Raw genomic sequence first — 23118 nt, forward strand, 5'->3', positions numbered from 1 at the left:
GAATTTTTCCAGGTGAAATATGTACAAGGAATACCCTCTTCAAGTGTGAGAAGAGAATATATTTCCAACTCCTTGCTCAGTTTAGTTTTAGGAAACATCTGAACGTTTGCACTGCGATATTGTCTCGTGGTCTTCCATCTTTAGGGCCCAGTCTTGTAAGAGCTCCATGCTGTGGAATCTCATTAAAATCAATGGGACTTCTGCATATGAAGCAGTTGCAAGAGGGGGACGGTTGGTTGAATCCAAGCCTGAGTTGGTAGGCACCACAAGTGCTTACTGTCTGATGACTATTGGGTGATTTATTAAATGAATTGTCCTCAGTTTGTTCCCTGCTGGACTCAGTCCATCTCCAATGGACATCACAAAAAGGGATTTTCACAACTGACAACCTTATTGGCATCCTGAGCAGATATAAAATTCCGTATAAAGATACAGAGTTCAGCTACATTAGAGTAGCAGTGTGGCGAAGATTGCATGGCTGCTGACTGGGCTCTACCTGTTAGGTGGAAACATATTTCAATTTAAAAACTGGCTTTTATTATCACACACACACACACACACACACACACACACACACACACACACACAGCTATGTCCCCATTTCCACAGGTTTCCATTTGTAATTTACCTGCAGAAGGCACCAAAAGTATGTATCAAAACTTTCCCAGTTTGTGAAGACCTTCCTACGGCTACTGAGTTGATGAACTCAGAACAAGAAAGGTAATTGCTTCCACATGCAATTAAACCCTTTTGACTTGCATACGTGTTGCTGGCTTTTCATTGTTTCCTTGACAGTTTAGCAAGGTAAATCCAAAATTAGATCAAAGAGCATGTAGCATTGTACACTCAAGAAAAGAATTAAAAATGTGAATAACTCCTGCCCCTGATCTTTTCACACATCAGGAGTTGATTTTCAGTATATTAGATCATACAAACAGATTTCATTAACAACCCCTTGGTCATCTCATCTCATCTCATGAACACATAATGCACCTGGAAAATAAACACAAAAAATTAAATATGGGCTTGTAATAGTATAAAAAATTAAAGCAATTTCCTTTCAACTTTAATAGTATGTTCTATCTAGGTATTTATAATGTGTGACAAAGCTCTGTCCTTGTCTCCGTGGGTCCCACATTTCCTGGCAGATTTCGCTAGCCTCAGAGGCTCACTGTGACCCTCCACATAACCCTTCTCTCTCTAGAGACAAGGGTCACAGTCTACTGAGCCATTTTCATCATAAGCCAGCGAGGGAGGTGAGGAGAAGCTATCCTCCCTTGCACAGTCTCTGTTGTCTCCCAGTCTCAGTGATTAATCCGGGGTGGGACGGACGAAAGGGGGGAGCCCAGGCTCGCCCTCTACTCCAGGCTCCAGCCCAGGGACCCTAATAGTATCAGCTATGGTAGCTGACCTTTTAGAAATATGACACGTATAATTCCCTGGGCTACTTCCCCACAGCAACCCCCACTTCCTCAAGCTCCACTTCACCCTTACCTCAGGGCCTCCTTCTTTGTGTCTGATATGGTGTGTACTGCTCAGTCTCTCCAACAGCACAACTTCCTCCCTCAGCTCCTGACATCCACACCTACCTGACTAACCGGGAGGCTTTTAACTAGTTTCAGCCAGTCCCTGATTGGCTTCAGGTGTCCCAATCAACCTAGCGTTCTCCCTGCCTTCTGGAAAGTTCTTAATTGGCCCCAGGTGTCTTAATTGACCTGGAGCAGCTGCCATTTAACTTATCCTGGTACCAGGGATTTGTTTAGCCTATCTCCCACTACTTTTCTATAGCCATCTGACCTTTCCCAGTCACAAATGCCTCAATCACTATTTTAAGAAGGCACAGAATACATGTTTTTAGGACTGCAAAGAAATGGTCCAAACTGGATTCTCCTCTCTGCGCTTCAAATAGCTACTGTTCCTACATTTCCTCATCTACTTTTCTCTCTCCTCCTTCTCTTCTCTTCTTTCTACTTAGTTTTAGAAATGAGGAGGGCTGGGTAGTTGTTCAACTCAGTTAATGTTCACAAATTGATGTATTTTGATACATTCTCTGAACTTGTTCGTGGATGGATTCCATCTGAGCTTTTCTTCTAACAAGCTCCATAATTGAAGTCCTTCTACAGAGAATAATTTGCCTCCAGCATCTAGAGATTTCACCCCAGAGAACAGTCAAAATTACCATCCCTGATGAAGGCAGCTATTTTGGAGGATCACAGACAGACACTAAGGATAAAACTTTCAAGTGCTCCTAGGTAACTTAAGAGCCAAAGCCCCAATGTCTTTCAATGAGACTGAGGATTCCAAGTGCCTAAATCCCATTTTCAAAAATGATTGGAGACTACAGATAAAACTTTCCTAATATAGACAGACCAGAATCCCCTTATTGATAAGGCCCAACACCTTGAACTAATTCTAGGGTACATTTACACTGCAATCAGAGATGTGACTGTAACACATATGGACATACCTGAGCTAGATTTTATCTAGCTAGCTTGAAAAAGAATAGCAGTGAAGGTCTGGGGGCATCAGTAAACACAAGCTAGCTGCTTGAGTACATAACCAGGGTCCTGGGCAGGCTTGCAGATCCTGCGCCACCACAGCTTCAATGCTATCATCATCTGTGCTAGCTAGATCAAACCTAGCTTAGCTACATCCCTAGAATCACATAGAAGGCAAATGGAGCTTGCAGTGCACCTGTGTGATGTGTTCTCGTTGCTCATAAACAGGACCAGATTAAGGCCTCGACAAACTAGGTGTGATATATAGCAAGTTCATGTAATTTCCTTAAAAAACCTTATTGAATTAAGTTTAATTATCTTTGGAGTCCATTGTATTGAATACAAAGTTTATGTAGTACTGTGAACCTTGAGAAGTGTTGTGAACATCAAAGGACTATTTTGAACAATGGGCCAGACATGAATGGACTTTTGGAACAAACCATGTTAAGTGGTTTTTCTGGGAATCTCTACGTTCCCCACCTCTGGTTATGCAAAACCCCAGCCTTTTGAAGCTACACCTTGAATCATAGAATCATAGACTATCAGGGTTGGAAGGGACCTCAGGAGGTCATCTAGTCCAACCCCCTGCTCAAAGCAGGACCGATCCCCAATTAAATCATCCCAGCCAGGGCTTTGTCAAGCCTAACCTTAAAAATAACTAAGGAAGGAGATTCCACCACCTCCCTAGGTAACGCGTTCAGTGTTTCACCAACCTCCTAGTAAAAAAGTTTTTCCTGATATCCAACCTAAATCTCCCCCACTGCAACTTGAGACCATTACTCCTTGTTATGTCATCTGCTACCACTGAGAACAGTCTAGAGCCATCCTCTTTGGAACCCCCTTTCAGGTAGTTGAAAGCAGCTATCAAATCCCCCCTCATTCTTCTCTTCCGTAGACTAAACATCCCCAGTTCCCTCAGCCTCTCCTCATAACTCATGTGTTCCAGTCCCCTAATCATTTTTGTTGCCCTCCGCTGGACTCTTTCCAATTTTTCCACATCCTTCTTGTAGTGTGAGGCCCAAAACTGGACACAGTACTCCAGATGAGGCCTCACCAGTGTCGAATAAAGGGGAACGATCACGTCCCTCGATCTGCTGGCAATGCCCCTACTTATACATCCCAAAATGCCATTGGCCTTCTTGGGAACAAGGGCATACTGTTGACTCATATCCAGCTTCTCATCCACTGTAACCCCTAGGTCCTTTTCTGCAGAACTGCTGCTGAGCCATTCGGTCCCTAGTCTGTAGCTGTGCATTGGATTCTTCCGTCCTAAGTGCAGGACTCTGCACTTGTCCTTGCTGAACTTCATCAGATTTCTTTTGGCCCAATCCTCCAATTTGTTTAGGTCCCTCTGTATCCTATCGCTACCCTCCAGCGTATTTACCTCTCCTCCCAGTTTAGTGTCATCTGCAAACTTGCTGAGGGTGCAATCCACACCATCCTCCAGATCATTTATGAAGATATTGAACAAAACTGGCCCCAGGACCGACCCTTGGGGCACTCCACTTGATACCAGCTGCCAACTAGACATGGAGCCATTGATCACTACCCGTTGAGCCCGACAATCTAGCCAGCTTTCTATCCACCTTATAGTCCATTCATCCAGCCCATACTTCTTTAACTTGCTGGCAAGAATACTATGGGAGACAGTGTCAAAAGCTTTGCTTAAGTCAAGGAACAACATGTCCACTGCTTTTCCTTCATCCACAGAGCCAGTTATCTCGTCACAGAAGGCAATTAGATTAGTCAGGCATGACTCGCCCTTGGTGAATCCATGCTGGCTGTTCCTGATCACTTTCCTCTCCTCTAAGTGCTTCAGAATTGATTCCTTGAGGACCTGCTCCATGATTTTTCCAGGGACTGAGGTGAGGCTGACTGGCCTGTAGTTCCCAGGATCCTCCTTCTTTCCTTTTTTCAAAGATGGGCACTACATTAGCCTTTTTCCAGTCGTCCGGGACCTCTCCCGATCGCCATGAGTTTTACAGGATAATGGCCAATGGCTCTGCAATCACATCTGCCAACTCCTTTAGCAGGCTCGGATGCAACGTATCCGGCCCCATGGACTTGTGCACGTCCAGCTTTTCTAAATAGTCCCAAACCACTTCTTTCTCCACAGAGGGCTGGTCACCTCCTCCCCATGCTGTGCTGCCCAGTGCAGTAGTCTGGGAGCTGACCTTCTTCATGAAGACAGAGGCAAAAAAAGTATTGAGTACATTAGCTTTTTCCACATCCTCTGTCACTAGGTTGCCTCCCTCATTCAGTAAGGGGCACACACTTTCCTTGACTTTCTTCTTGTTGCTAACATACCTGAAGAAACCCTTCTTGTTACTCTTAACATCTCTTGCTAGCTGCAACTCCAGGTGTGATTTGGCCTTCCTAATTTCACTCCTGCATGCCCGAGCAATATTTTTATACTCATCCCTGGTCATTTGTCCAATCTTCCACTTCTTGTAAGCTTCTTTTTTGTGATTAAGATCAGCAAGGATTTCACTGTTAAGCCAAGCTGGTCGCCTGCCATATTTACTATTCTTTCTACACATCGGGATGGTTTGTCCTTGTAACCTCAATAAGGATTCATTAAAATAGGGACCTTTTTTGAGGAAGGGACCTTTTTCTACTGCCTACCTGTTCTTGAAGTCTCAATATCAAAGGCCCAAACTGCATAAAGGAAAGACTGAACTATTCATGGTTGTGCTAAGTATGAACTTATAACTACAGAAAAATACCAGTTGAAGGATTGATTCCTACCAGAGCCCTTGCTGGAGTTGGGGGCGATTTTTGGTAAGCTTATTATCATGCATGTAGGTTCTTTATTGTTTTTAATATGTTTTCTCTGTAATGCTTTCATCTTAAGAATAAATGTGCTTGCTTAGAAAGAGCTTTGTGGTAACTTGTTACTGCTGGCAATTATAGGTTTTAGGACTATGAGCAGTGCCCTGAGCAGCAGCAGGCTGAGGAGCTGGTTCAGAAGCATCCATAGCATGGCCATGATGAGTGTACCACACAGCTGTTTGTCATTATTCATAAGAAAGTAGGGGCCCATACATGTATTTTGCCTAGGGCCCTCTAATGCTTAATCTGGCTCTGCTTATAGGGCAAGCAAAATCTTGTAAGCTTGGTGGCTCAGAGGACAGTGATAGCCAAAAATGCTTTTCAATCACATATGCTTTGCCGAGAGATTGCGAACTTTTCTTTAAGATGCAGAACTCACCACAACAAATTCATGCCTTTGTCACCTCCCGTCTGGATTACTGCCATATGCTCTACATGGCACCTTACGACCCCTTGGACATTTCAGGTACTGCAGCACGTGCAGCTAATGCAGCTCTTTTGCGTGGCAGCACATTACACCAGCACTCCCTGATCTGCACTGTCTTCCAGTTCAATTCTAGGTGCAATTTCATGTGTTGTTTTTGACCTATAAGATCCTAATAAATGGTTTAATTCTTGTTTACTGAAGAAATACTATCATTATTTGTTTCAGAGGAACAGCCGTGTTAGTCTGTATTCGCAAAAAGAAAAGGAGTACTTGTGGCACCTTAGAGACTAACCAATTTATTTGAGCATGAGCTTTCGTGAGCTACAGCTCACTTCATCAGATGTGAGCTGTAGCTCATGAAAGCTCATGCTCAAATAAATTGGTTAGTCTCTAAGGTGCCACAAGTCCTCCTTTTCTTTTTATCATTATTTGTATTACTCTAGCAACTAGGAGCCCCAGTCATGGACCCGAACCGTGTTGTCCTAGGTGCTGTACAAACACAGAACAAAAAGAGAGTCTCTGCCCCAAAAAGCTTTCCATCTAAGAAGTTTTTGTCCCTGTGGAATACTACAGTAGTTGAGATCAGCTGAAAGATTCAATGTAACAGACCCCTATTTAGTCAGGAAGGCCGTGGAGGCAGAACATTTCCAGTGAAGAGTCCTCAACCCTGGAAATGGCTTGGTTGGTCTGCTGGAGTCCAAATGTAAGGTCTAGCTGCAAAGTTCATCTTTTTCCCCAGGCCTCTTCTGGGGAATGTGGATAGGCTGAGGGTAGAGTACTAGTGTGGGAGGATTTTTTTTCATTGGGCCTAATTTTGTATGTTTAATATTAAAATTGTATACATTCACCCAGAGATTTGGAAGATCTTATTTTAGGAGAAGTTGAAATATCTATCAATATGGGTACAGATGAGTGTAAGAGAGAACAACATGTACACCAACACACCATGGACAGAGTAGTGATCCGTATGTATTAAATTATGGAACCATATGATGCATTGCAGAGGGATGTGATAAATCATATGGATCTTTCTCCTTTGACTCTACCCATCTGTTTCAGATCACTTTCTTCTGAAGATGCCACTATCAGCGACAAGATACTAGACTAGATGGTTAACTTGTCTGTTCCCACAGGGATTGCCTTATGTAACACTTGCTTCCTTTAGTAATATGAATTTGATGGCACGGTGTAATTCCTATTAATGAATGTACAACGTATACACTATGGACAAAATCCACAACCAAATGAAGTCAAAAGAAAGGCTTCCAGTGATTTCAACTGAATTTTGAATCAGACACCAATAACTGCATGAAATGGGATAAGCACAATTATATATAGTGAGCGTGTGTCTGTCTGTCTGTCTATCTACATCTGGAGTATACTAAACATATCAAAACTAAAACTAACTCTTGTCCTACACACTTAACCTTAACCAGCAGAGTGTAACTTCACTAGTAACATACACTTAAAAAATTAGTAAAATATGCATATCTGTCTATACCATGTCAGAACTCAACAGCTGTAGCATCCAACTAAATAAAGGGAAATTACAAAACCTGATTAATAAATTCTGCAAACATCTGAAGTAATAAATTGTGCCTGGCAATCAACTACATATGCAAACACGAAACTACAATATCTGCAGCAGTAATCAAACATTTAATGAATACTGAACAAGACCTGGATCAACTTTGTCCATTTAATTTAAAATAGTTAATTAAAAAATTTAAAATAGTTAATTAAAATTAAGTGGGTAAGGTAAAATCTTTTATTGGCCCAACTTCTGTTGGTGAAAGAGACAAGCTTTCAAGCTACATGGAACTCTTCTTCAGGTCCATTTTTTAAACGGACTTTTATATTTTAAATTTGTATAGCTCCTCTGGTGCATTTTTTTGCAATTTCATTTGGAAGTTGAATTATTGCTGTTGTGTGGAAATTGCTACATAAGCATCAAGTTAGTAATTTGCATGCACACTTTATGGTAATTGCACAAGCAAAATGTAGGCAAAAAATTGCATCTGCAAAAGTCTACACAGATTGATTATTATTTAAATCATGGTAGTGGCCAAAGGCCCTGATCCGCATTGGTGTTTCATTGTGCTAGACACTGCATATTATGTATATAGTTCCTTACCCAAAGATTTTACAAAGTAAGGTCTGCTTCTGGAAACATTATGCACAACCTTGACTTTATACATAGACAGTACTATTAAATACAATGCTAAGCTCGAACTTGTCTAAGCTCTTCCTTTTTTAGGCCCCAAGCTTGCAAACACTTACCATGTGCTTCACATTACACCTTGCAGTAGTCTCATTTAGTAAAATGGTTCTGTAACAGAGCTGCTGTCATAAAAATAAAGGGAAGGGTAACCACCTTTCTGTACACAGTGCTATAAAATCCCTCCTGGCCAGAAGCAAAACACTTTCACCTGTAAAGGGTTAAGAAGCTAAGATAACCTCACTGGCACCTGACCCAAAATGACCAATGAGGGGACAAGATACTTTCAAATCTGGAGAGGGGAGAACAAAGGGTTTGTCTGTCTGTCTGATTCTTTTGCCAGGAACATATCAGGAATGCAGCCTTACAACTCCTGTTAAGTTAGTAAGTAATGTAGCTAGAAATGCATCAGATTTCCTTTTGTTTAATGGCTATTAAAATAAGCTGTGCTGTTTTTTTGTAACTTAAGGTTTTGCCAAAAAGGATTCTCTGTGTTTTGAATCTGATTACCTTGTAAGGTATTTACCATTCTGATTTTACAGAGGTGATTCTTTTACTTTTTCTTTAATTAAAATTCTTCTTTTAAGAACCTGATTGATTTTTCATTGTTCTTAAAATCCAAGGGTTTGGGTCTGTGTTCACCTGTACACATTGGTGAGGATTCTTATCAAGCCTTCCTCAGGAAAGTGGGTGTAGGGCTTGAGGGGATATTTTGGGGAAAGACGTCTCCAAGTGGTCTCTTTCCCTGTTCTTTGTTTAAAATGCTTGGTGGTGGCAGCATACGGTTCAAGGGCAACTCAAAGTTTGTACCTGGGGGAAGTTTTTAACCTAAGCTGGTAAGAATAAGCTTAGGGGGTCTTTCATGCAGGTCCCCACATCTGTACCCTAGAGTTCAGAGTGGGGAAGGAACCTTGACAGCTGCTCAGAAGACAAGCAAGGGGACCTCATTTTGAAAACACCATCCAGTATTGGGACCCACATGGACTAGTCCCCATCTAGATAGGCCTGCCAAGACATGTCTGACTGAACTGGAGTCATGCTTAAGCACAGCTTTCAAAGATAGTTCTTTGCCTAGAATGGGCAAGGCTTTGGTATCAAGTCAAGCTCCTGATGTAAGCCTTGTTCCCTCTGCCTTTTCAAGAATCATTGCCACATTTTCTGATATGGCAGCTACCGGGAAAGGGTCAACACGTCTTTTGATGCTGTTGTTTCAGTCTTTCTTTGCCAGCTCGAACTGACAGCATTGCAGCAGCTTACTCTATCAAACCTATCTTTCCAACCAGAAGGGCTACAATTTTTTTTTTAATGAAAGCTTAGATATTATAAACTGGCAAAATCCTCAGAATATGCATACATTCTATGTCCATGAATTTCCATTATCCCTAATGATGACTGTGTCCTAGACTGATGTGGTAAATGCAGATGGAGCTGGCTTTCCTGACATAACAATGTTTTTGCTGTTGCCTATTCAGATCTGGAAGCTATGGGGAAGATATGCTATGGATGACATACAGCTCTGAATGAAAAGGCAATGAGTGACAGTAATCAGTTTTGAGCTGTCATGTGGGGACCTGGGAAAGGAAGAGATTTTTAGCTTGCTTATTAACACTCTCAAACTACTGGACAGAAAAAGGCAAAGGGACAAGCCAGGCACTGCTACCTGCTTTAGAATACAGAGTTCAGAGAGTAGTTGATTTGGCTACCTGCACAATAAAAGAATGAGTCAAGAGTAGATTGTGAGGATGTTAATAATAGATTGAGAGAGAGAGAGAGAGAATAAGTAAATGGTGCTCTAACAGAGGGAATGAGTGAGAGAGAGAGAGAGAGAGAGAGAGATGCTGTCAGGGATGGATGATGGGGAGATGGAACCAGTGATTGTGCCAGTCAGAATCTTGAAGCAGTGTTTTCACAGGGTGACAAAGCCAAATAATAAGAGAATGACAAACTGCTGTCTAATACAATAAGAAAAAGGAGAAGAAAATCAAATTATTGGTTAGGAATGAGAGGGTTTGAAATTGGTTCTTAGGATGTGTTAAAAATCAAATAGTGTAATCTCAAAGCAATCTACTGGAGTAAGAGAGGGATGAGCGGCAGTCTGTGTGATAGAAAGCAGCATTTGAGATAACATCTTCTAGAACAGAGGCTAAAATAGAGGGGAGCCTGGGCACAGCAGAGGAAGAATTCTTCCCCCTTTCTCAGATTTAGGGGAGCTTTGCTGCTCCAGAGCTATCACTCCTCCCTGGCTCACCAGTGATAACACACCAGGGCAGAGACTCTGAAATGAAAGAAGCAGGAGAAACTGGCTGAGGAACTTCTGGTGCCCCCAGCTTTCAGGTCAGCAGATGAAGCCACAGCAGCCCCACCTGACTGGCAGTAAAAAAGATGGTAATAGGAAGATTTGTCCCTCTGCTGAGTCTCCCTCCCCCTAGGGGGTTAGGCAAAACCTCCCTGCTGATCCATGAAGCCCAGACACAGGAATGTGGAAGCTGTGGATAAAAATTCATGACTTCTGAGAGGTGAAAGAATGACAGTAGAAAAGCTGAAAGAGTGGGAATGACAGAGGGAGATGCAAGAAGGAGTAAAGAGAGAGGCAAACAAGCACGGTAGAGGTACAAGAACTGAGGAAAGCAATACACATTTATTTATGGAAAGGAGAGCATGATGGATGGACTTAAGGGGAAGACAGTCTGAAATAATCAAACAGATTGAGAATGGCCTTAGGCAAGTTTGAGTCTTATTTCTCACCCACCCCACATCTGTAAAAGGGGGGTGGGGAAGGTGTATAAAATATAATTCATAGCTCACTGGGCTTTCAGGGTGCTAAGTGAATGTTTAAGGCATTATTTTAACAAAATCAGAGAGGCTTAAAAGTGATTATTGTACAGAATGTCAAGGAAGTGAATGAGGGACAAATAGAAGGAAGAATACAAGAGTCATAGAAGTATGCATCTGAGGGAGTGTACCTGGAAGTTAATGCCACTGGAAGTTCAGGAGAGTATTAAGGAGGAGTTTTACAGATGATCACTGTTTGTAAGCGGAGGATGTTTGGAAAATAAGAGACAGATGGGGATAATATCAGTGTATGGAAGAGTCAAAGAGTGGAGGACTCAAACTTTGGGATTACAGAGGCGGTCTTGGGGACAGAAGGAAAGCCAGAGTAGAGAGAGAAGGAAGGGAAAGAGTGAGAAAGTTAGAGAGACAGAGGAACAGGAGAGATACTGAGTGCAGAAGAATGTAGGAAAGGTTAAGGAGTACAGCTGGTGACTAGAGAAGCACAGAGGCAGGGAAGACAGGATTAGGGGAAACTTAAAATACAGAGCAGGATCGCTGATGCAAAGTCAAAAACTAGGAGACTTAAAGAGGAGTTAGAGGGAGGGATGCAGTTGATGGGAGATATGAGATTTGGAAGCAGGGGTTATGGGGGAGATTTGAGGGGTGAGAGTGAATGTTGGAGAGTTGAAAAAATACTCAGGCAAGGAGAGACACTAGGGCTGGGAGTCAGCACTGGAAGCAGGGAATGTGTGTGGAGAATCAGGAGGGACATATGAGGGAGGGGCTTGTTTGAAGTGATTTGGGGGAATGAAGTGAGAGAGTGCTGAAGGGGCTCAGAAGAAGAAGACCATGAGATGGTCTTGGGGAAGTAAGAAAGGGCTTGTAGGAAAAGGCAGGAGGACATGAAGTGCTGAAGGCAATGGGAGTAAAAGCTGGATCTTGCCAAAAACTATTGGATCCTGCCAAATTTAATTCCAACCCTGCAAATTCCAGCACCTAACTAGAGAACACCAGCTGCACCCACTGCATCAAAGATCCAATGCACCCCAGAACATGAGCACTGCAAACACATGGTTCCTGCACCTGGATCCTTCTGGGAAGATCAAGTCCCTATCTTCTTAATGCCAAAGTACAGACCAAATCTAGCCATTCCTACTGCACCAAAAAATTCTGGACCCTCATGCATGAGTGCAACAAAACCCTGGATTCAACACATTCAGTATTGTCAAAGCTAGGGCTTTGGAGCGGAGCCCAGAGCTGGAGCACGGAGCAGCTCCGGAGCAGTGGAACTGCAGGTTTTTGCCTGGAGCTGGAGCGGAGCCAGAGCACAACTCCAAAGCCCTGGTCAAAGCCAAGCATTCAAAAAAACCAACCAAACAAAAAAACCAACCACTATATAAAAATAACCCCATACTATTGTCTTAAAAAACATGAGATTAAAAAAAAGTTGGGTTCCTTTTAAACGTTTTGAATTCTGAGACTTTAGAGTTCACATTTGTCAAAATATCTCCTTATTTGTGCGGACTAGAAACCTTTTTAAAAAAAATTCTTATTTCAATCACATAATTCCAGGAGTTGGGACTTCAAGAAGACACACTAAAATATTGTGTGAGTCGCAATAAAATCATGAGCTGGCAACACTACATGGATCCTGTTGGAACCACATAGTGTTTAGTTTCCACCTCCAAATTCTATGGCATGAACACAGAACAAGTATTGCAGCACCTTGTGCACCAAAAATGTGGACCCTGATGTAGTGATCCTTTTACATCAGATAAATCTGCAACCAATACACTGTTTCAGGGAATCCACAGTAATTCCGATCTGATGTCTTGATTTTTTAAATACAGCTAAATTTCATATCATAACACTGAACTTTTGCAGTGGAAGTGGTTTAGTAGATGTGAATGATCACATCCTCCTAGCTGATCAGGAGGAATTGGTGCATGAAGCACAGAAACAATAACAGAAATATCAAAAACACAAGACATAGTATTAACGGGAGATGTTAACTACCCAGACATCTGTTGGAAAAATAATATGGCAAAACTCAATTTCCAATAAGTTCTTGGAATACATCGGGGACAACTTTTTTCTTTCAGAAATTAGAGGAGGTAACCATGGGGACATGGTTTTAGACTTGATTCTAACTAACAGGCAGGAATTGGTTGTGAATCTGAAGGCTGAAGCCAATTGGGGTGAAAGTGATCATGAAATTATACATTTTATTAGCCCAAGGAAAGGAAGGAGTGATTAATGAGAATGGACTTTTAAAAAAGCAGACTTTAAGAAACTCAGAGAACTGGTAAATAAGGTTCCATGGAAAGAAAATCTAAGGGAAACAGAAGGTCAGGGGAGCTGGCAGTTTCTCAAAGAGGCAATACTAAAGGCACAACAGCAAACTATCCTGATGAGTTGCAAAGATAGAAAGAATAGTAAGAGGTCAATAGGAGCTCTTCAGTTAACTCAAAATCCAAAAGGAATCCTACTAAAAGTGGAAACATGGGCAAATTACTAAGGATGAGTCCAAAAGAATAGCACAGACATGTAGGGACAAAAATCAGAAAGGCTAAGACACAAAAATGAGTTCCACCCAGCTAGGAACATAAAAGAAAATAAAAGAGGGTCTATAAATATATTAGGAGCAAGGGAAAGACAAAGGAAAGTGTAAGTTCTCTGCTTAGCAGGGAAGGAAACCTAACAACAGATGCCATCAAGAAGGTTAAGGAGTTAAATGTCTATTTTGCTTCAGCCTTCACTAAAAAGATACATTTGACCTGATACCCAAACACAATTAATATTAACAGGGGGAAGGACTGCAAGCCAAAATAGGGAAAGAACAGGTTAAAGAATATTTAGATGAGTTAGATGTACTCAAGTCAGCAGTGTCTAAAGGTATTCATCCTATTGTACTTAAGGAACTACCTGAAGCAATAAGAACCAGTAGTAATTGTCTTTGAGAACTCATGGAGGACGGATGAGAACCCAGCAGACTGGAGATGGGCAAACATAGTACCTGTCTTTAAAATAAAGATAAATAAAGGGAATAAAGAGGACCTGGGGAATTACAGATCAGTCAGCCTAATTTCAATAGCTGGAAAGATAATGGAACAAATTATTAAACAATTGGTAAGCTCCAAGAAGATAACAGAGTTTTAAGGAATAGCAAGCACAGATTTGTTAAGAACAAATCATGCCAAACCAACTTAATTTCCTTCTTTTACAGGGTTACTAGCTTAGTGGATAGAGGTGAAAGAGTCGAGGTGATATATCTTGATTTTAGTAAGGCTTTTGATGAAGCCCCACATGACATTCTCATAAGCAAACTAGGGAAATAGGGTCTAGATAGTACCATTAGGTGGGTGCACAACTGGTGGAAAGACTGTACTCAAAAAGTAGTCATGGATGGTTTGCTGTTAAACTGGGAGAACGTCCCTGGTCCAGTACTATTCAATATTTTCATTCATGACTTAGATAATGCAGTGGACAGTATGCTTATAACTTTTGCATATGACACCAAGCTCAGAGTGGTTGCTAGCACTTTGAAAGACAGAATTAGAATTCAAAATGACATTGACCAACTGGAGAATTGGTCTGAAATCAACCAGATGAAATTCAACAAAGACAAATACAAAATTCTGCACTTAGGAAGAAAAAAGCAAATGCACAACTACAAAATGGGGAATAACTGGCTAGGCAGTAATATTATTGAAAGGGATTTGGGGATTACAGTGGATCACAAATTGAATGGAAGTCAACAATGTGATATGCAGTGTTGCTGTAGCTGTGTCGTTCCCAGGATATTAGAGAGACAAGGTGGGTGAGGTAATATCTTTTATTGAACTAACTTCTGCTGATGGGAGAGAGAAGCTTTTGAGCTATCCAGAGCTCTTCATCCGTTCAGACCTGATGAAGGTCAGGGCAAGTCAGACGTGAGGAAGAGCTTTCCATAGCTCGAAAGCTTGTTTCTCCCACCAACAGAGGTTGGTCCACTAAAAGATATTACCTCATCCACCTTGTCTCTCAAAAATGTGAGACAGTTGAAAAAAGGCTAATATTCTGGGGTGTATTAACAGGAATGTTTTATATGACACAGGAATTGTTCTGTTCCACTTGGCACTGGTGAGGCCTCAGCTGTATCCAGTTCTGGGCACCACACTTTAGGAAAGAGGCGGACAAACTGGAATAATCCAGAGGAGAGCACCAAAAATGATAAAAGGTCAGGTTTTCTAAACCTATGAGGAAAGTTTAAAAAAACTGGGCATATTTAGTCTTGAGAAAAGAAGACTAAAGGAAGGATCTGTTAGTTTTCAAATAAAAGGTCTGTTAGAAAGAGGACAGTGATCAATTGCTCTATATGTCCATTGAAGATAGGACAAGAAGTAATGAGCTTAATCTGCAGCAAGAGAGATTTAGGTTAGATAGTTGGAAAACTTTCTAACCATAAGGACAAGTAAGCACTGGAACTAGTTTTCAAGGGAGATTATAGAATCCCAGTCATTGGAGGCTTTTAAGAACAGGTTAGACAAACCTTTCAGGAAGGTTTATTTGGTCCCTTCCAGCCCTACATTTCTGATTCTGTGATCTCATGACAGAGATCGTCAAAGCAATCTAAGGGATTTATACTTGTATTTGGATAGTGCTCTGTGCCAGGATGCACCAGTGTTCAGATTTTTATAACAGACTAAGAGCAGCCACATTTGGACTCTACACAGGAGAAGACAGGAGTCCCTGGCCCGAAGTTTACGCTGGCAAGATTGAAATGCTCTTGCACTGGAACTTGTGGAAGCCTGGATTCTTCTGGTCATGTAGAAGTAGCAGCATCTGTTGTCTATTTTAATTGTACTATTTGAGAAGATAGGGGGCCAAAACGTGGTAGGATCCAGAAGGATCAGTGTTTTTATGGTGTTTACAACAGAGATGCATTGATGTCCTAAAACTGCAGCATCTGCACTTCCCTTTTACCACGTTTGAGTTTGTGCTCAGAAAAATTAGCTGGATTGCAGAGGATCCTGGTACCAAATACCACTTTTTGCAGTGCCAGCTTACAACACAGTTTGGATATTTTGGTACATCAAGGGCTACTGTTTATTTAGTGGAATTGGGGGAGAACTGGAGTTAAAAATCGGCAAGCTTCAGATGTGTTTTTTCCAGTGCTACTGGCTTGGGATGTATCAGGGGCAGATTTATCCACAGGAGGAGGAACAGCTAGCTACTCCTATTTTCACACAGATTGTACAATTCGGGGCTTGGGGCGAGATACACGTGTCAGAGCCCAGGTTTTGTGGCACTGGCATGCCAGGAGGCATGGAGGTCCGGAATCTTTTGGTGCAGTGAGAGCAACTCCATGGACTCTCTGACCTTGCCGTGAAAGTTGGGGCAGCAGCAGGGCCAAGGAGCAGCCGGGTGCAGGTGGCGGATTCCGGTTTCCGTGGCACCAGGGCTCGGGATTTAGGGGGCCGCCGGGGCCCGAACTCAGCGGGCGGCGGCGGCTCCGGCCTGCGCCCTTCTCCCGGGGGCGGGAGCGGGAGCGGGGGGAGGAGCGAGGCAGAGGGCGGCGCGTAGCCGGCCTGGAGCGGTGCGATGGCAGCGGCGGAGCGCCCTGCGCCCTCGCTCTTCCCCTGACACCGCCAGAGCCGGGGGCTCGTCTCCTCGCCATGGCCGGCCATTCTCTGCTGACCGTTCCCAGGTAGGAGCCGGGCTGCCCCCGGGTGGGACCGCGGGCCCCTGGCTCTGCTCGCCGGACACCTGCCAACGCCCCTGGGGCGAGGAGCGAGCCGGCTGCGGAGGGGGAGCTCTGGCCGGCGATTTGGGGCGCAGACTCCCCTCCTGCCTGCGGACTGTGGAGCGAAGCGCTCCGGGCGCGCCGCTGTAAACGGGCTGCCGGGGCAAGGGGACTGGGAGCAGGCTAGTGAGACAGCGAACGAGGAGAAGGAGCGGGGAGCTCGGGGCTGCCAGCTGCCCAGTTAAGTACTGCCCAACACGCAGCCCCCTTGGCTTGTGGAGCTTCCTGACCCCTAGCACGAAGGGGGCTAAGCTCATAGGAACCTGTAGCCACCCTCCCTCGGGTGACTTTCTCCAGAGAGCCCAGCGGAACGGCTGGCAGGTGCTCAGTGCCTCGCAAAAACTTTTGCTGTGAAGGGTCCTAGTTAACCTTCATAATAATTAACAGCAAAGCCGTGAGGGAACTCTGATTCATGGGGGATTTAAAATCTCTCCCCTCTTTGCCAGAGCAACACTGTCTCTGTAAAAATAGTGATACAGATCTTGAAAATTAACAGCTCTAAAGCAAGGATAGGGTATTAGGATGGCTTTGTAGTAGAGAAAAATCTTGCTGGGCAGTAGAGAAAGTGGGATTTCTGATAAATGAAAAGTGGGACATTAGAAAATTACATTTCATCCTAAATGTTCAGTGAGATGTAGGATTGTTTAACTAGCAGTTGTTTACTTTTAATATCTGCATCCAGCAGATTCTCTCTCTTAGAACATGATGTTCAGCCCCTTGTAATATAGTGTTGATTTCGCTTTGGCACAATATCATTTCTGTAGCAGTAGTGTAAAACTAAGTGCTATAAAAATGAAATGGCAGATCTTATCATGGCTTTCATGCTGATTAAGAAAATAACAGGTTGGGGCAAAAACAGTAAATAAAAGGTGTAGCATATAGCAGTGAATATGAATTGTGCATATGAATGTGCTAAGTGTAACTATGTGAAGCAGCAGTAGTTACATTTGCGGATTTGTTTTTTAAGCTAGTAATATTCTCTCAGATTTGGAGCGGTCTGCATTTATTTCACTAGTACACATCAGTCAGAGAGGCACTGCAGAAGAGAAGTATGCTTTTTTGAACAAATAATCATTTCATATATTGTGAAAACTGTTGAAGTAAAACAGTGGTGTCTAGAGTTTTAAAGAAATAGACCAGATAATGCATAATTTAGGAAGAGCAGAATATGGGTAGAAATCACTGTATGCAAAACTGTTATTAAATTGTATTTTAACACTGTACTTAGCATGTGATGGAATGTACTTTTACATTTTTCTGAATACATTTGTGTATATGCAAAAATAAAATCTAGAGATCAGCAAGATAAAGGGCTTTTAAAAAAAGCTGTGAATGTGGTAGTTTTGGATTTAAGTTAAAACATTAGAAATAAAAAAAACATTTAGGGGGCTTAAACACTGAACAGAAAATAAACATTAAAAACCAATCCGAATAAGGTTATTGGTTTTTCAGGAAAGCAATTAAAAAAAAATATCCTTGAGGCTTTTTCATCCCTTCTCACCGGACAGCCTGTGTGTGTCAACCGCACTCATTTTATAGTAATAGAGCAAAATGCAAGTACACCCTTCTTGGCTGTCTCAGTTCTATAGGTTTCAGAGTAGCAGCCGTGTTAGATGTAGATAAGGCATTTTTGAACAGCTGATCGTGTAAATGAGAGAATTTCCTTTTTAAGAGAAAATTGATGCCAAAAGGAAAATATTAAGGGTTGTTACAACAGGCTTCTCAGAGTAATCTTCAAAATGCAGTTTACTTTTGATTCTTGACAACAGATATTGTTTACTACTAGAGATCAAGGCATCTTATGTTTTAGCAGTGGATACAATGGGGTTTTTTTTGGCCTCTAGTAAGGCACTCTAAACAGAACTAAAATTAATGCTGATGTTAAGCATGCCTGCGGTTAAAAAGAGGGAAAATACATAGTGATAACTGACATGTGGAAGGTGCAGAGTTATCTCAGCTTCCAGTGGCTTTAATGGGAACACTTAGTGAATAGTAGTTGCAAGATAAGGGCTTTTGCCTTTATTTTAGTAGAGAAGACTGAAGAAAACTTGCTCATGTGTTTCTTATAAGAAACCCCAAAAGAAGGGTGCTGCTTTGCTTGGCAACATAACATTTCCTGGCAATTATTCAGTCTCCCCTCCCCCAACCTTGTGGGTAGCATCCCTACTGCATGTTGTTAAGCTTGTGACTTGGCTGCCCTGAAGATAGCCCTTCCTCTCCTCCATCAGGATGCAGTTGCAGGATCAGATCCTAAAATACACAAGTGAACTTAAAAAAAAAATCTATATAGTTTTCAAACATTGACTAGAGAGCTGTTTTTACAGTCTACCCTCATAACCAAAATCTGTCTTAAATTGAAAGGGATTCATTCTAATGGCCAGAAGGACCATTAGATCAGCTACTCTGACCTCTTGCGTGTCAGAGGCCATTACATTTCACCAGTTACCCCTGTATTGAGCCTATTAACTTATGTTTAACTAAAGCATATCTTCCAGAAAGGAATCCAGTTTTGATCTGAAGACTAAGATGTAGAATCTACCACTTACTTCCCGTGGTAGGTTGCTCTAAAGGTTAGTCACCCTCACTACTTAAAAAAAAAAAGTTGTGTTTAATTTCCAATTTGAATTTGTCTGGCTTCAGCTTCCAACCATTGGATCTTGTTATGCCTTTCAGTACCCAGTATATTCTGCCTGTGAAGGTACTTATACACCATAAATGAGTCACCTCTTGAATCTTTTTGTTGAAGCAGATTGAGCTTTAAGTCTCTCATGCTAAAGAGATTTTCTCCAGCCCTGAAGTCAGCTGTGGCTCTTTTCTGCCCCCTCTCCAGTTTTTCCAACAACTTCTTTAAAATTTTGACATTGATATTGTAATGCTGCATACAACTCCAGTATCACTAGTACCATATGCAGAGGTGATTTTCACCACTCTACTCCAGCTCACTACTGCCCTGTTTATACGTACAAGGAATGCATTATTAGACCTTTTAGCTACAGCCAGCACCACACAGGGAGCTCATGTTCATTTCCTTTTCTACTATGATCGCTAGAGTTTTTTTGAGAATCACTGCTTTCCAGGATGTAGTTCCCCATTCTGTAAGCATTGTGAGCACCCCTTGTTCATAGAGGTATGACCTTGCATTTGGTTGTATTAAAACTCATTGTTTGAATGCCCCCCCCCATCTTACCAAGTGATCAAAATAGCTTTGTATGGCTGCCTTGTCATTATTTTGCCAAGTTTGTGTCATCCAGAAATTTTATATTTACTATCAGGTAATTGATATAAGTGTTGATTAGTATTGGCTTTAGTACTGATCCTTTGGAGCCCTACTAGAAACACCCCCATTCAAAGAGGATTCCACATTAATAACTACTTGAAAACAGTTAGCCACTACTTAAACCATTTAATGTGTGCTTTGATGCTGTACGGTTCTAATGTTTTCAATCAGAACACCATTTGGTACTAAGTCAAAGACCTTACAAAAGTTTAAGTTTATTACACCAATGCAGTTATTGTTATTAACCAAAAAGTCAAAATAATAATAAAATCATGTTGCCAAACATTAAAGAATGAAAGGGTATGAGATTTAAATTATACTCCTAACAGCTATTCCATTATTTTACCCAATGTTGAGATCAAGCTCGTTACTCTGTGGTTATCTGGGTCATTTCACCTAACCTATCTCAAAACAACAAACAGTCTTCTAGAATTTCCCCAGTATTCCAAGATTTAATAAATATGAACATCACTATGCCAGCGATCTCCTACACCAGCTCTTTTTGAATTCTTGGATGCGCCTTATCCAGGGCTGCTGATTTAAAAATGCTTATCCCTGGTAGATACTGTTTAACATCATCCTTGTTTACTACTGGACTGGAAGGTACTTCATCATCCTAATGTGACACAAGTCTTTCATCTTGTTTCTTTCCAAATGCAGAACACTAGGTCTTTTCTGCATCATTAACAGTTTTACCATCTCCATCTACTATTGCGCCTATACTGTGATAGAATCTCTTTTGTTCCTAACATGGGGGGGGGGGGGGAATTCCTTAATTCCTCCCACCCCATAAGGTCTTTAGATTCTCTTAGCAATTTTTCATTTCATTTCTAATTTAGATTGCTTACTGTCAGTTTCATTCCCCCCTACCCCACCTCACCCCTTACAGGTTGCTTCCTCCCCCCCACCCCCACTTACTGCCTTCATTTCACCACTGAACCTGGATGGGCTTTTAGCCAGATTTGTTCTCTTGCTTGATTATGGAATCATGGCTTTTTGGTCATCTAATAAACTCTTCTTAAAGGGATTCTAATTTTCATCCCCCTGTTTCTATCTAGTGATTGAAAAAGAATAAAGATTCATCCTTTTAAATGCTTGATAAAACTTCATTTGGATTCAGGAGTTAAGAAATATACTTTAAAAAGAGAAAAACCACACACACACCTTGTGGTAAAGTCATTTAGAACCAGCTGCTGTAGTTCTTAAGCAAGTAAATTCCCAGCTGGTGAAATTCACTACTGTTCAGAGAGACAGCACAAGACCTGTGCATGCTTAAGCTGTCCCACAAGTCTTCAAAATAGGGGTTAAGTAAAGCTTGGGTGTGCCCAAGCCCACTCATGCATTTACACTGGCTAGTAGGGGACTATTCCAACAGTTTTTGTTTAGAGTTATTTTCTACTAGTTTTTATTTATTTAAAAACTTGCAGGACAGTTGAGATCATTGAACTGAGCACACTTTATACTGCATGTACTTGGATGACCACATATCCATGGAGAACAGAAGCACTTAGGTTATAACATGCATCTGTCACAAGGGTGTTGTGGGGATTAGTTAGCTAGTGGGCTCAATCCTTTAACTGGTTAATCAGTGAAATTCTCCATGCAGAGAGTCAGCACAGGGCCTGTGTGCTCCACTTAAGTCTGGAAAATGCAAGTGTAACTGTGCTGGCCCTCTACAGAAGCATGACTTTCACCCCATTCATGGGACTCCCATTGAAGTCAAAGAATGTTCCAGGCATTGAGCAGACACAGAATGTGCACATGCTTTGAAGATGCACTTTTTGAAATTTTTAGTCATAATTATGACTTTAAATGTAAGCCAGCTTCTTTATTTTTACACTACCAATGAAACAATCTTCATAGGTTGCGTATAGAGTAGTTGCACAGAAGATCAGAGGGAAATTTTATATTAGAATAGACTAAACAGTTCTGCAGTGTATTCAGAATGGTCTTAATCTCTTTCAATTTTACATGGTCTGTGCTATTTCAGTTCCTAGTGGAAAGACATCAGATTAGTGGGGAAATGGTCTAACATGCCTAAAAAATCAGCTTGTACATACACCGACAGTTTTATGCTACTATTGGCTTGTAGATGTGCCACCCTCTTAGTGCTAATGTAAGAAAGTTAATTGTTCTACCGATGTTGTTTACCTCTTCCGAATAAATTGTTCTAATGTTTATTAAAGGAAAAGACTGCTCTGCTAGTAACATCTGGATAGAAAGCTTGCAATCTGAAAAGAACTCTGAAATACAACACAGCCCTCCCCCAGCCCATAAAAAGTGGTGTCTTAGATTATCAAGAACTACAAAATTGTAACAATGTATTTGTTAAAAGGAGTTAGATTAAAAGGTCATGTAGTCTTTACCTCACATTATATACTGTGGTAATTATGAGCTTTTACACACACACACAATATAAATCAAGTGAAATTCAATGCAGTGTTGTTCATTTGTTTTCAAAAGCAAGTACCATGTTTGAACTATGCCAGTAGTGTGTGTGAAGTTGCAATCTACTGGATGTGAAATTGATTAGCATTTTAGAGTAGCACAGCCCTGGTTACAGAAATTACTCAAGCCATCCAGTGTGTGTTCCGGGGGTTGTTAAACGTTAAACAATACTAAGGCATGGGTTTGCATTCTATCAGCAGCTTGTTTTGGTTTAAAGTAATGGAAATGGAGTCTACATATTATGTAGTCTAAAGATATTTATATTTGTAACCGAATAAAATGGCTGTTTTTCACTCTTGGGAGACATGACCTGTGAGCATCTTAGGATAGGGTGCTTAGAATACAGTGTATTTTACATAGGGACTAATCGTAATCTGTACAAGAGTTTGACTATTAAAAAAAAAAGACTGTCATTAGAAGAATGTATTTTTTAAAAGAGGCCAGATTCCAATACCCTCCCCCACTGAGCGCCAAGTTAGTCCACAGCTAGAGTCCCCTGAAGTTGGGGGGTCAGGGAGTGAGGGTTAGTCATGGAGTAAGGTAGTACTTGTTGTGAATAAGGATATTGGGATCTGGCCTGAGGAGGACCTTGCTAACGGAGGCATTTCTCTCCCTGCCCCGCTCCATTTCATCTAGCTAAAAATTCAAAAAAGAAAGGAAGAAATGTGTTAGTCATTAAGGTCACATCTACATAGCATTTTGAGCCCGCCAGAGCGAGCCTCCCAGGCTGGTGGCTAGACTTCTGCTAGCGGGGGCTCATGCTCGTGCTCTGACAATAGCGATTTACACAAAACTTTGAAGTTGTGACTTAGGCTGGAGCTCAGGCTCTGAACCACCACCCCATCACCCACAGGCTTCGCA

General features: G+C 41.7%; 1 protein-coding gene across 6 annotated transcripts in view; it reads left to right on the forward strand.

Moving 5' to 3' along the window:
• The first annotated feature begins 16299 nt into the window (after positions 1-16299).
• The window catches only part of SPHKAP (SPHK1 interactor, AKAP domain containing), a 107028-nt gene continuing 100209 nt past the window's right edge, over positions 16300-23118 (forward strand). For 4 of the 6 annotated variants that reach the window (XM_048865129.2, XM_048865131.2, XM_048865134.2 and 1 more), the window contains exon 1: positions 16300-16436. In XM_048865129.2, coding sequence (XP_048721086.2) covers positions 16405-16436 — 32 coding nt within the window. In that variant the 5' untranslated portion in view covers positions 16300-16404. The remainder of the gene's footprint in view (positions 16437-23118) is intronic. The other 2 variants (XM_048865132.2, XM_075132213.1) reach the window with 2 other exon arrangements.

Source organism: Caretta caretta, chromosome 9 (assembly GCF_965140235.1).
Source record: "Caretta caretta isolate rCarCar2 chromosome 9, rCarCar1.hap1, whole genome shotgun sequence".
NCBI classification, from domain to species: Eukaryota; Metazoa; Chordata; order Testudines; family Cheloniidae; genus Caretta; species Caretta caretta.